The sequence below is a fragment of the Miniopterus schreibersii genome (genome assembly GCF_964146895.1).
Source record: "Miniopterus schreibersii genome assembly, chromosome: 16".
Classification (NCBI taxonomy): domain Eukaryota; kingdom Metazoa; phylum Chordata; class Mammalia; order Chiroptera; family Miniopteridae; genus Miniopterus; species Miniopterus schreibersii.
This window is the reverse complement of record NC_138116.1, coordinates 703,629-716,699: the sequence shown is the minus strand read 5'-3', so window position 1 is coordinate 716,699 and position 13,071 is coordinate 703,629. Positions and strand designations below refer to the sequence as shown.

At 67.4% G+C, this 13,071-nt stretch overlaps 1 protein-coding gene across 8 annotated transcripts; it reads left to right on the top strand.

Annotated features, from left to right (window-relative positions):
- Positions 1-1,230: 1,230 nt before the first annotated feature.
- Positions 1,231-10,346, top strand: GCGR (glucagon receptor). Of its 8 annotated transcripts, none has more exons than XM_081162588.1 (15): positions 1,231-1,291; positions 1,490-1,582; positions 6,246-6,402; positions 6,512-6,614; positions 7,390-7,497; positions 7,584-7,705; positions 7,794-7,900; positions 7,984-8,140; positions 8,231-8,390; positions 8,457-8,517; positions 8,756-8,825; positions 9,108-9,196; positions 9,274-9,412; positions 9,479-9,520; positions 9,824-10,346. In XM_081162588.1, the coding sequence occupies exons 3-15, from the start codon at positions 6,337-6,339 to the stop codon at positions 10,037-10,039; spliced, it is 1,440 nt and encodes a 479-aa protein (XP_081018714.1). In that variant the 5' UTR covers positions 1,231-1,291; positions 1,490-1,582; positions 6,246-6,336; the 3' UTR covers positions 10,040-10,346. The 8 variants fall into 8 exon arrangements, with proteins under 8 accessions (XP_081018714.1, XP_081018717.1, XP_081018715.1 ...); XM_081162591.1 differs by having other exon boundaries at positions 1,490-1,642; positions 6,271-6,402; XM_081162589.1 differs by having other exon boundaries at positions 1,490-1,642; positions 6,268-6,402.
- The last annotated feature ends 2,725 nt before the right edge of the window (positions 10,347-13,071 follow it).

Here is a 13,071-nt window from a genome sequence, read left to right as displayed (position 1 = left end):
GAGGGCTTCTTACTAACAGAACGAAATGCTCGTGTGATACGCTGTGCCAAGAAAAGCTGGATAAAACTATATCAAAAATAATGAACTGGGGAGACCGGGGAGAGCCCCACCCAGACAGCAGCTGTGTCTGGGCACCTTCCCTGCAGCCCCGACCCCCCCCAGCCCCTCGGCCCCGGTTCCTGCCCCGCACACCCCGTCCGTCCGGCTGCCGCTCCCTTTGTTACTGACCATCGTCTGTGCCCCCAGAACACGAGGGTGGGGTGCGTGGCCTCCCGGGCAGGCGGGCAGGTGCTGGGCCTGTGGGCAGTACCAGCTCGGAGGGGATTCTCCCCAGAACCCACGGTGCAGACAGACGGACAGAGCCGGTGCTGGAGGGCTGGGGGGAAGCAGGTGCGGGGCAGCTCCCCCCCCCAGCCCGCCCCCCCCCGGGCCGCAGCAGAGCCAGCGCACCCCCGAGGCTGCCACCCGACGACCGGGCCCCTTGGGGACACAGGGCGGGCGGACACCTTCCTGGTTCCCAGGCCCCCGGACCGCTACGTGGGAAGGCCCAGCCCCCTTCACTCCCAGTTCCCGCTCTGTTTATATCTTACGATTTCAGTTATATAAATAGAGGTGGCCCAGCCAGGCAGGGAGCCCCCACCCCCATCTGCCCTCTCTCCCTGCCCCTTCTGCTCCCCACTGTGTCCACACACTTCAGGTGTCCCCCCTACCCCACGTTTTGCACCTACGTTGATTCTTCTACGTCTATTCCTGCTGGGCCCCAACTCGGGCTGCCCAGCACCTACCCCTGACTGCCGGGCCTCTGTCCAGCTGGAGAGATGTCCGGGGGAAAATAAGATCCAGACAGGGAAGGGTGTCTCTGAAGGTCACACAGGCGGGGTGACCCCCTTCCCAGCTGCTCAGATCCCCCCACATCCAGGAAGAACCCGTAGCTTCTCCTCTGATCCTCACAGCCGCCTGGAGGAGTCGTTACCCCATCACGGGTGGAGCCCACCAAGGCTGGCAGGTAGCTTTACACTGACCCAGGTCTGCGCCCCCCCCACAGGTGCTCCTACCCCGAGAGGTGGGGGCAGGTGGGGGAGGGGGCAGGGGCAGGGGAGAGGGGGGAAGGCCAGGTCTTTGGGCACAAGCTGGGAGGGCTCCCCTCCCCCAGCACCTGCGTTTGCACAGGCCCTTCTGCAGGCAGAGCCCAGGGCCGACTTCCTGACCTTTGCCTCTGACCTTTGCCTTCTGGCCATCACCTGAACTGAAACAGAAAGGCGGCTCTGGGGGCAGGGTTTCAGATGCACTGGTAAGAATGGGGGTCTGGAGGGCACCCCCCAGGGGTGCCCCTCCACCTGGGGCTTCAAGCGGTGGCTGGGCACAGAGGTGTCCTAAGGTACCAGCCACCTGTGGCCGGTGGGACCAGCACTGGCTCTGTTCTGGGGGCTGGATGGTGCGTGGGGAGGCACAAGCGGGAGGCCATGGGCTCCACTGTCCCCCAAAACAGAAATAGAGCGGAGAGAAGGGCCCAGAGACAAAGGACGGCAGGGAGCGTGTCCCAGGCGATGGTGGTCAGAAGGACAGTGGAGAAGAGGCCCAGGTGATTCCAGAGAACGCAGGACGAAGAATTGGGATTTGGCGACTTCAGGACCACTGCCAGGTGTCCGGCAGGGGTGTGGGGAGGTGCACCCAGGAGATGGGAGCAGGTCCGGGTGGGGCCCTGGGTGTGTGGCCCTGGAGACGCCTGGGGGACAGGTGGACCCCTGGTGAGGGACAGTGCAGGGGGCTGACATGTCGAAGCCACAGCCTCGGAGAACTTTCTGGAAGGGGCCCCAGCGTCCGTGTCCTGGAATGCTGGGAGGCCAAACAGACGGGCGCCAAGTGTCCGTGGGGTTGGAGACCCTGAGGTCACCGGCGCTGAGCAGGGACCGCTGGGGTGGGGGCTTGGCCGGTGAGGAAGCGGAAAGGGCCCCAAAGCAGGGACTGGGGTGCCAGCTCTAGACCTGGGGGGGAGAAAGTGCTCAGGAGGGTCTGCAGGCACAAGTCTGGGAGGAGGGGTGCAGCTGTGGAGCCCCCTGGGCAACGAGCCGCTGGGAGAGGGACAGGGGGTGGGGGTCTTGGCGGCGGCCAGCTGGGGGCAGGAGCTGGGGTCATTGGTGCTGGAGGGGCTTAGTGGAGATGACTGGGCCCTGAGACCAGCGTTAAAGGGCCCCCCGGGCCTCCCCCCGCACCCCCTGGTCTGCCCCCCACCGCGGCCCCTGCTCTGCGGTGCGGGGTGGACGTGTCGGCGGGACCCACGGTGGGTGAGCGGGGGTCGGTCCTCCCAGCGAGTCCGCGCGGCACCGGCCAGGACGCGGCGGGAGCGAGGGGAAGGGGCGCCGAGGCCCCACCCCGCGCCCGCGCCCCGCGCCCCGCGCCCCCCTCTGCTCCGCCCGGGGGCGCCGCGGACCCCAGCGACCGGCCTCCGCCGGGGACCCGAGGGGCGGGGTGCTCCGGGTGGGGGTCCCCCGGCGGGGCCTGGGGGGAGCCGCGGGGTGGGCGCCCGCGAGGCAGGAGTCGGGGGACGGGGTCCTCGGGGACGGGTCCGGGGCAGGAGCCCGGGCGTCGCCGGGAGGACCGGGGCGCAGCCCCCCCGCCGCCCCCCCCGCCGCCGCCGCCGCCACCGCCACCCAGCGTCGCCGCCGGAAAGTTTGCGCGCGGCTGGCGCGGGGCGCGGGCGCGGAGCCGGCGCCGACCCGGATCGGGCAGCGGAGCGACCTGAGCGGTGAGCAGGGGCCGCCCGCGGGGACGTCGGGGGCCGCGGGACGGGGGGCTCGGCGCGGCCGGGGGCCCGGGGTGGGGTCCTCACCCGCCGGGCTCCCCGTCCCCAGGCCCCGGGCCGGGCGCGGCGGGTCCCGCACCGTCGGGCGGGCGGGGGTCCCGGCGCTTCGCGCTCCCGGCTCCGCCGGCGCAGCCCCCGGGCGCTCGGTGCGCCGCCCGCTCCCCTCGGGGCCCTGCCCCCCCCCCGGGCAGCTCGGCGGAGACACCCCAGGGCGCGGGTCCCCCGCAGCCCGGCCTCCCCCTCGGGCGGGCCCCGCACCCCCGAGGCCCCGCAGTATCCCAGCTCCCCGGGGGTCCCCGGGCCGGGCGCGGGGCTCAGCACCCCCGGGCCGCTGTTCCGCGAAGCCCACGGTTGTCACTTTGTCCCGCGGCGCGGACGGGTCACGGGCCCTCCGGGGGCCCCCTCGCGCCCCTGGGCCGTGGGGCCCCTGCCCCCCGAGCCGTCGGGGGCGAGGACCGGCGGGCTGTCCCCGGCGGGGGGTGAAGGGCGCAGGACCGGCTTTGTCCGCAGCGCGGCCCCTGAGCCCCGGCCACCGCGTCCGCCGCTGGATCGGGCTCCCCCCCCCCAGGCCCCAACCCCACCCCTGGGCCCGGGGTGACCGCCTTTCCTGGCTCTCGGGCCATTCCCCCGGCCTCGGGGGCCCTTTCCCGGGTCCGGGGGCCCCTCGGCCGCCCCCAGTGGGAGCTGGAGGGACGCTGGCCGGGCGGGGGGCGCTGGGGAGAGGTGCCCCGGGCCGGGCACGGGCAGGGCAGGTGCCAGCCAGCGGGGGGCGGGGGTGAACCCGGGGGAGGAGTGGGGCTGGGAAGGAGGGAAGAGGGGTGAGCTGGGGGCTGGGCCTCGGGCCACCCCTGCCTCTGTCCCCTGAGCCCCACCCAGTCCTGGTGCCCAAAGGCAGAAGGGTCCCTGCGGCCAGGCCAGTTGCCCCCATCCCACCGCTCAGCGCGGGAGGAAAGTAAAGTGAAAAATAGGGAGCCCCAGAGCGGCACCTCTGCCGGCGCCCCCAGCATCGGGGTTCATCTCCCTCATTCACCCGCAGAGCATCCCGGGCTGACAGGCTGCCCTGTGGCGGGCAGGGGCCTGGACGCCAGGCTCCGGCCCCTCGGTGGCGGAGCTCACCCCTCCTGAGGAGGCAGGCGTCCCCATTTCACGGGTGGGGAAACTGAGGCTCTGAGAAGTTCAATTATTTGTCCTTGGCCCCAGGACCAGAACTGGGCGCCGCGACGTTGCCCTGTCCTGCAGCACCAGCAGCACCCCTGGGTGCCCAGGGTGGGGACCCCAGAGCCTCAGCTCTGCCCAGACAGTTGCTCCCCACCCCCACCCCCATTCAGACAAGCGCCCAGACCCTCCTTGCCCGCACCCCTCCAAGGGACAGAGGCCCCCCGCTTCGGCCCCTTGTCCTGCTCCGGTCAAGCACCTAGTGGGGATCACCCGCAGCCTTCGCTAGTGGGGCTGCTGAGGCCCTGACCTCTAGGGGTGCCTTGAGCCGGGGTACGCAGCCTGTGATCTGTGGGTGCTGATTCTTAACCCCCCACCGGACCAGAGGTGGGAGTGGGGGACCTGGAGGGTCCCCCTTTCCTTGGCCATGGCTGCCATGGAGAATAGCCTGGGAGAGGCAGGGAAGTAGGGGCCCCATGGCAGCCCATGCCTCTCCCCCCTGCCGCCTGAGCCCCGCTTCTCTCTGGGGTCCCAGGATAACTTACCACCTAGCTGGAAAGCAGGCTGCCCTTCCCACCTTGCCCCACACCTGGGCCCTGCGAGGTCAGCCAGGCGAGCTGTCACCTGCTCCACCCAAAAGTTGAGGGACAGCCAGGCTGCCCTGGCCGCCGAGCCCCAGCTGGGCTCAGGGGCTGTCAGCTTTTGGGAGGCTGTCCAACAACTTCACCCCCCCCCACTACCCCCCTGCAGGGCCTCTGGACAGGGAACAACTTATCGGGCAGTGTCCTTCCTCCCGTGTCCCCGGCTTGCATCTCTGCGGTCCGTTTCGCCCCAGCAGCCCTGTCACTCCCCCTCCCTTGGCCCTAGAGCCTCCAGCTGCTCAGGCCAACCGGGTACCCCTGAGCCTGCACACCCACCCCCTTCCTCCTCTAGCCGGTGCTGCCGGGGAGAGGCTGCTCCTAGCTGCTCCTCACCTACGGAGCTCAGTGGCCAGGGCCAGCGAGGGGCGGGGCAGCAGGTGCCTATCTGGTTGGAATCAGGAGATAAGGACCCTGTCGTGGCCTCGGGACTGAAAACACCCAAACTGCCCCTCATCCTCCGCCTGCCTGCCCGCCCCCTTCTCTGCCGAGAACACCCTTCACGCCGTGGCTCCCCGACCCTCTGCTCTCACCCTGCATGGAGGCACCTCAGGGTCCCATTAGGGGTGAGGAGGGAGGCTCTGGTCCCACGAGGACCCAGCTGGACTAATGGGAAGGGGCTGAAATCTGGGTGCCCCTTCACCCTCTACGCCCCCTGGCTTCTCCCCTGCAGTGCCTTGCAGCCAGCCAGCCGACCTCTGTCCATCTATCTATCCATCACTTGCTCAGTCCACCCCAGTGTGTCCAGAGAAGGGCCCAGCCACCTCCCTGGGTGCACCAGGCCCCAAGGGAGTCGCCTCGCCTCCCTGCTGCCCCCGTGGGATTCACTGGGAGTGAAAGACAGGCTCCGGAAGCATGGAAGGAGAATTTATGGGGCTGCTGCTGCCGCCCCAGAGCTCTGGCTCAGACGGGCTCCAGCCCACGACCAAGCACCGGGGGCGGCCCCCCCTGCAGGCACCACAAGGGCAGGGGTCCGGTGTCTGGGCTCAGCAGCCAGCAGCGCTAATCTCCAAAGAATGTGCTGCCAGCTGCCGGCACACTATGCCCCATGGGACCCAGAACCCAGGCTGAGCCTGTGCGGGGCCCAGGGGGGCACCTACATGCTCCAGCCCTGGGGAAGGGGACATGCATGTGACAGGGACTACCCTGAGAATGTGCCTGGTGCTCCTGGCCCCTGGCAAGGCTGGGAGCTGGCCCAGGGCCACCTCGACAACCATGGCGCTGGGGGCTAAGTGATGGATGGCCCCGGCACCCGGCCCTGGCCTGGCAAGATAACTTTCCCAGGGACTAAGAATAGGTGGGGAGGCTGGGGAGGAGGTGGGCTGCCAGGGCCACTGCTCCCCCCGCCCACAGTGGTGGGACCAGGCAGGATGGTGGCTGCCACCAGCACAGAGGGGAGGGGCCCTGGTGCTGTCAGAGCCACCAAAGAGATAGCTGCAGGCCGTGGGAGACCCCGCTGCACCCAGGGAGGTGGCACAGCCCCCAGGGTGCTGGGCAACACCTATTGGCAGAGAGCAACTGCTTCCCTCTTAGCTTCCACTCCATCAGTGGACCCGGAGGCTCAGATGGGTGACTTTAGGGGAGCGGGACACCCTGGTAGCCATGACAGACCCAACTGAGTCTCCTCACTCCTGGGGATCTCTCCCCAGGCCCTGCTGCTTTGACCCTCAGCAGCCCCAGGGAACCCTTTGCCCCTGATTTGCAGCCCCAGCCAGATGTGGGGGGTGGCAGCTCAGAGGCATGCCCCCCGCCCTGCCACACCGACCCCACTTCCTCCTGCCGCTGCTGCTGCTGCTGTCCTGCCAGGTGAGCACTCGCCCACCTGCCCCCCAGCCCCTCGGCTCCCCCCGGGGCCTGCCCAGCCCCCTTCCATCGCTGACGCAGCTTGCTCCTGCCTACCCACCCCTGTGCCCAGCCCCAGGCCCCCTCCGCACAGGTGATGGACTTCCTCTTCGAGAAGTGGAAGCTCTATGGGGACCAGTGTCTCCACAACCTGAGCCTGCTGCCACCCCCCACTGGTGAGCCCCCCAGCCTTCTGCCCCGGTCCAGTGACTGGCCAAGTAGCATTTCCTGATCTTATTATGGGAAGGCCCTATACACACGAGGAAACTGAGTCACGGAGAAGCCATGACTTGCCCAAGGCCATACAAGCGGGAAATAAAAGAAATGGTAGACTTGCCCCAGAACTGGGGTGCTCCATGCCCCCCTGCTGCTGGGTGCCCCCTGTAGGGGCCTGCAGACATTGTCTTTGCCCCCAGGGCCTAAAGTCCAGGGGGCAGACAGTGCATGAGGGAGGCCACTGAGAGAGGTGGGCAGACCTCACAAGGCCTGGGGGTGGGGGAGATGGGCCATTGTGCAGAGGGCTCAGGCAGGGGTGGGGGGGTCATAGGTGCAGAGACTGGAGCAGGGGGAGCTGCCTGGGAGGGCCAGTCATTGTCCTGGCAGTGAAGGGGCCAACCCAGTGCAAGGGGAGCAGGGGGTGACCACAGAGTTGGTGTTGGGCCCAGGAAGGGTGCCAACAAAATTGGGGTTCAGCCTCCAGAGAGGGAGGCCCTTTAAGAAGGGAACTTGGAAGAGGGGAGAACCCCAGGTAGGTTTGGGGCAAGTTGGAGATGCAGTGTCCCGGGGGGTGGCTGGGCCCGGATGGAGCTCCAGACCAAGCTGGGCTGGGGGGTGGGATGGTCAGAGAGCCTTGGCAGGGGGAGCGGAGGGCAGTTCTCAGGGGACCCCGTGAGGGGACGGCAGGGGCTGTGTGGGCCCTGCTGAGGGCCCCCCACGCTGCTCCCTCCGCAGAGCTGGTCTGCAACAGAACCTTTGACAAGTACTCCTGCTGGCCCGACACCCCTCCCAACACCACGGCCAACATCTCCTGCCCCTGGTACCTGCCTTGGTACCACAAAGGTAACTGTGGAAGGCATTCGGGGTGGCGGCCGAGGGGTCCAGCCTCCGGTGGGGTGCTGACCGGAGCCTCCTCCCCACACACACAGTTCAGCACCGTTTCGTCTACAAGAGGTGCGGGCCCGACGGGCAGTGGGTGCGTGGGCCCCGGGGGCAGCCGTGGAGAAATGCCTCCCAGTGCCAGATGGACAACGAGGAGATTGTGGTCCAGGTCAGCCCACGGCCCCCGCAGCCGAGGCCGGGTGGGGCCCGGCGAGCCACCCCGCCCAGCCCTGCCTGACCCGCACTGTGATCCGCAGAAGGAGGTGGCCAAGCTGTACGGCAGCTTCCAGGTGATGTACACGGTGGGCTACTGCCTCTCGCTGGGGGCGCTGATCCTGGCCCTGGTCATCCTGCTGGGCCTCAGGTACGCCCCTGGCCTGCAACAGGAGGGGCCGCGGAGGGCAGGGCGCGGGCAGGTGGGCGGGCGCCGACTCCCCGTCCCCGCAGGAGGCTGCACTGCACCCGAAACTACATCCACGTGAACCTGTTCGCGTCCTTCGTGCTCAAGGCCAGCTCCGTGCTGGTCATCGACGCGCTGCTCAAGACCCGCTACAGCCAAAAGGTTGGAGACGACCTCAGCGTGAGCGGCTGGCTGAGCGACGGGGTGAGCGCCCACGCTGGCCCCCGGCCCCGGGGCGGCGGGCGGCCCTGGGACCCGCGCTCACGCACGCCCTGCCCTGTGACCCACGGCCAGGCGGTGGCCGGCTGCCGGGTGGCTGCGGTGTTCATGCAATACGGCGTCGTGGCCAACTACTGCTGGCTGCTGGTGGAGGGCGTGTACCTGCACAGCCTGCTGGGCCTCGCCGCCTGCCCCGAGAGAAGCTTCTTCACCCTCTACCTGGGCATCGGCTGGGGTGAGTGGGCGGCCCGGGGGGGGGCAGGCCGATGGGAGCCTGGGACCACAGCTGCTGCCCCCGCAGGCGCCCCCATGCTGTTTGTCATCCCCTGGGCCGTGGTCAAGTGTCTGTTCGAGAACATCCAGTGAGTATGAGCCGAGCTGAGCGTGGCTCGGGGCGGCTGTGCAGCCCGGCTCTGGGGGCCTGGGGGAGGGTATCTCTGGCCTGAGGCTGGGGGTGGTGAGCAAGCCCGGTGCCCAGCATGGGGGTCATTCCTGGCCACCTTCCTTTCTCTCCTGAGGCACTAGCTAGAGCCCCAGGGAATGGAGGCTGGGGGCTGGGGGCCGGGGGGCTGCAGGATGTGAGCCAGCCCCACCCTCCAGGTGCTGGACCAGCAACGACAACATGGGCTTCTGGTGGATCCTGCGCTTCCCCGTCTTCCTGGCCATTTTGGTGAGGAAATGACGCCTGCTGGCTGCACAGGGAGGGGTGTGGGGGCCGTGAGGTGGCCTCCAGCCCCCCTTCCCCGTGGGCCTGCGGTGGCCCAGGAGACAGACAGCATCCTGCCTGGGCGGACCTGGAGGGAGCCCGGCACTGAGCCAGGACGCTGGCCGGCGCCCTGGCCTGGGGCTGGGCTGCCGGTCCTTGGCTGGGTGCCCGCCAGCCCCAGGGCCTCGGGAGCCGGGAGGCAGCGGTGGGGCCCGGGCCGCCCTGAGCCCTGCCCTCCACGCGCAGATCAATTTCTTCGTTTTCATCCGTGTCCTTCACATCCTCGTGGCCAAGCTGCGAGCCCGCCAGATGCGCCAAACCGACTACAAGTTCCGGTGGGTGCGGGCGCGGCCGGGGTGGGCGCCCGGGGGGGAGGCACCCAGTGCCTGTGGCTCAGGCTCCGCCCCCACAGGCTGGCCAAGTCCACGCTGACCCTCATCCCCCTGCTGGGGGTCCACGAGGTGGTGTTCGCCTTTGTGACGGACGAGCATGCCCAGGGCACCCTGCGCTTCGCGAAGCTCTTCTTCGATCTCTTCCTCAGCTCCTTCCAGGTGCCCGCCCCCCCCAGGTGCCCGCCCCCCCCTCCCAGGGCCTCCTTGACCACCCCCTCTCTGCAGGGCCTGCTGGTCGCTGTCCTGTACTGTTTTCTCAACAAGGAGGTAGGTGAGGGTCTGGGACCAGCCCGGGTCAGGGTAGAGTGGAGCGTGGGCACCTGGCCTTTGTGCCCACCTGCACTTGCCCAGCGGCTGCTAGGGGCCTGGGTGCCAGGCCTCAGCCCTGTCCTCAGGGGGTGCACAGGGTGAGGGGTACCAGCCGTCTGCAGACCCCGGCATCCATGCTGACAAAGCCCAGCTTGCTCCACGGCCAGGGTACCATTTGGCTCTTCAGGGCCAGAGGTTGGGGATCCTGGGGGGGCGGGACTGGCGGGCACTGGGCCTGGCCCGACCTGCGGGCTGCCCCAGGTGCAGGCAGAGCTGCTGAGGAGCTGGCACCGTTGGCGCATGGACGAGGTACTGCGGGAGGAGCACCAGGGCAGTAGCCACCGGGCCTTGGACAGGCCCACCAGCGAGAAGCTTCTGCTCTCCAGGGGCCACGACAGCAACGGGGCCAGCCACGACCCCTCTGCGGAGACCCACGTGGCCGGCAGCCTCCCCGGGTTGGCCCAGAGCTCCTTGTGAAGCCCCCAGAACCCCACCTGGGGCTGGACTCAGGAGCCCAGAGGGCACCAATGAACAATTGAGAGGCCGGGGGGGGGGTGGCTGGAGTGGCCTCACTGTCCACGTCCCCAGTGCGGTGGTCTGAGGGGTGGGGCCTCCCTTCCCCACCCCCGCTCTGTGCCCAGGGGTGGGGTGGGGAACCGAGTGGGCATGGGTGTGGCGGGAAGCTGTCTTGTGAGTGCATGCCCCTGCGTCCCGTGTGTGTGTGTCGGCGGTTGGAGGAAATGTGTCCTTGTGTGCCCTCCAACAATAAAGAGCCCACGCAGTGGCCGCCGTGCATGCCCTGGAGAGTGGGGCTGGGGAGGAGCCAGCTGGGCCCAGGGCCTCCGCCGATGGGGATCTTCCTAACCCCGAGCTGGTGCTCTCCTCTGGGAGCCCCCATTTTGCAGATGAATTGGAGCTGGCACCCCTGAGAGAACCCAAAGTGTGAGTGGTGGCTGGCAGTGCCCCTCCCTATCCCCACCGGGAGCAGGGTCTGGCTACCCTCCTATCCAGCGCAGGTGGCCTCACCCCCACCCCGGGCTGAGTGGACAGTCCTGCACTAGCTTTGTCCCCCAGAATCACCACTTGCCAACAGCGGGACAGGACGGGATGGTGGCTAAGGGAGGCCCCTGGCGTCACACTGCTCCCGACCCCCATGGGCACTGGCCGTGGCTGGACACTGGCTCAGTGGGGGCATCGCTGGAGAACCTGGGACTGGATGTCCATCCTCTGCTGGCCTCTGCTTCCTCCTGGCTCCAGCCACCCGAGCAGCTGGCAGGCCACGCAGCCGGTTGAAGCCCAGAGAAAGGGAACCCAGAGCTGAATGGCCCACATGAAGGCGGCCGTGCTCCTTCCCCAGGCCTCCGCACGGCACCCCGCCCCCCAGCACAGTCACTGGCCGAGACTTGGCCACTCTGTCCATGTCCACCAGGACAGCTGTGCACAGAGAGGACACCACCATTGTGTGGGGCTGGGCACCCTGCCTGGCGGGCAGTGAGGCCTGATGCTGGCCAGGAACAAGCTGAGTGCTGGACAGAGAAGAGCCAGGTGGTGCGCTGGGCGGGCGGTGGCCCAGGTGCATCCCGAGGCCCAAGTTTCTGCCTGGGCGCAGCATCTGATGGAGAGGCTGGAGGCTGGGCAGGAGTGGGAGCCACACGGGGGCCACAGTCACCCCTCTAGAACAGCCCTGCCGCAGAGCTGCGATGCCTGGTGGGGGTTGTGCATGGGAGGGGCGCTGTCACAGGAGGGAGGGGCCGCAGGAGCAGAGCAGGAGCCAGGCGGGCCAGCCAGGTGTCCCTGCTCTTAGAACTATTGGGAGGCATGGCTGGGCCCTGGGGGCGGGGGTGCCCACAGCCCCTGCCAGCCACGTGGGCTGGAGCTGCTCAGGCACAGCCGGCTAATTGGAGCAAATGAGAGGACAGGAGGCCTCTCAGGAAAGGTAAATAGAATTACTCACCCGCCAGGCACTGGGGCCCTCCTGAGGGGGCCTGCACCCCGGGCCACCCCCAACCCCCTCCATGGCCCAGATGAGACATGGAGGGAGCGATGAGGGGAGGGTAAGAAGGGGTGGGAGGCCAGTTACGGGAGACAGGGCTCTCCTGCAGTCCCGGTGGGTGGCCAGTGTCGCTGTGATTAGTGGGGGCTGCACCTCTGCAGGACCTGAAGGCAGTGCCAGCCCAGCAGCTGAGGGACCTGACCTTCAGGCTTCAGGGCACCTTTTGCTCCAGGCCCCCGAGGCCCTGAATCACCAGAGGGCATCCCACCAGCTCTTGGTGCCCAGAAGCCTATGTGGGCCCTGGCTGGCAGAGGGAGGGCACAAGATCTCCTTCACGGCTGCTGAGCTCAGGGTCAGTGACTGCCTGGGGGTGTGCGCACACCTAGGGGCCTCCAGACAGCCCTCCCCATCCTGAGTCCCTCTACCCTTGTCCTCCTTTACCCCTGTTCCCGTCCCCAAGGGAACTAGTGCGGGCCAGTGGAGTCAGGGGCGGAGGTGGAGACCTGGCGGGGGCTGGACCAGCCCAGCCAATAAACCCTAGTTCTGACCGGGCAGCCCTGCAGGTGGGTGGAGGGGGAGGGGGGAGGAGCCCACTTTCTCACTCAGGGCCCTGCACCCACACAAGATCGCTCTCCATCCAGGGAGATAAACTCCCCAGGCCCTCTGCCCCTTCCTCATACCTACGCCTCCCCCACCTCCACCCCAGTCCTTCCCCCAAAAGAACAATAGGCAGGCACGGCCCAGCCTGTATGTGTCCACATCTGCATGCTACTCAAGTGAGTGTGGAGTCCAAGAAAGAGGGACACAGGAACTTGGATAAACAGATCCAACGTAGGAGCACCAAGGCAGAGCCCCAGGATGTGTGCCAGGCCTAGCCCGTCACTGGGCCTGGAGGGGGACAGAGGCTCCAGGGGAAACACCCTCTAGGGGGTCAAAGTGACTGAACACACTGGGAGGACACTCAGAAGGCCTGGTGGAGAGTTGAGGTCTTCATTAGTATTATTAGTACATGGGAAACTAAGCAAATGAAAAAAGGAGGCAATGAATAACCCTAAGGAAAACAAAAAGTTGGGCAGGAAAGAAAAAATAATCACAATTTACCACACGGCTCAGCACTGAATGGAAACACAGACATCGTGTAAATACTCAACATGGATGTACCCAGAGTTATGAGAAAAGCACCATCTAGGCAAGGGGGGGGGGGGGGAGTGTACGAAATGGAAAATCCAGCAGCAGTTCACGCCTACTGTCTGGAAATGGAAATACAAAGACCCACGGTGGGAAATGGTTGCCTCTGGGGGTGGGGGGTGGAAACCCACTCCCACCTCCAAGGTGTTCTTGGCAGAAAGACCCCAGGCCAAAGGCTTTCATTTCACAAAAAAGCTAAATTGGCAGGAATAGTGGCAGTGAAGTGCCTGGAAGGGTATCCCGTGGGCCCACCCAGGCAGGGAGGGAGTGTACAGGCCCAGTGGTACTGCCACTAGTGAGGCCAGGGAGGGTGGCTGTGGGCAGGGGA

Excerpts from the sequence above, each read along its gene's own strand:
- GCGR (XM_081162588.1), top strand. The coding sequence starts at position 6,337 with ATGCCCCCCGCCCTGCCACACCGACCCCACTTCCTCCTGCCGCTGCTG. Across the intron at positions 7,498-7,583 it reads CCTGCCTTGGTACCACAAAG|TTCAGCACCGTTTCGTCTAC; the intron begins GTAACTGTGGAA and ends CCACACACACAG. Across the intron at positions 7,901-7,983 it reads GTCATCCTGCTGGGCCTCAG|GAGGCTGCACTGCACCCGAA; the intron begins GTACGCCCCTGG and ends CCGTCCCCGCAG.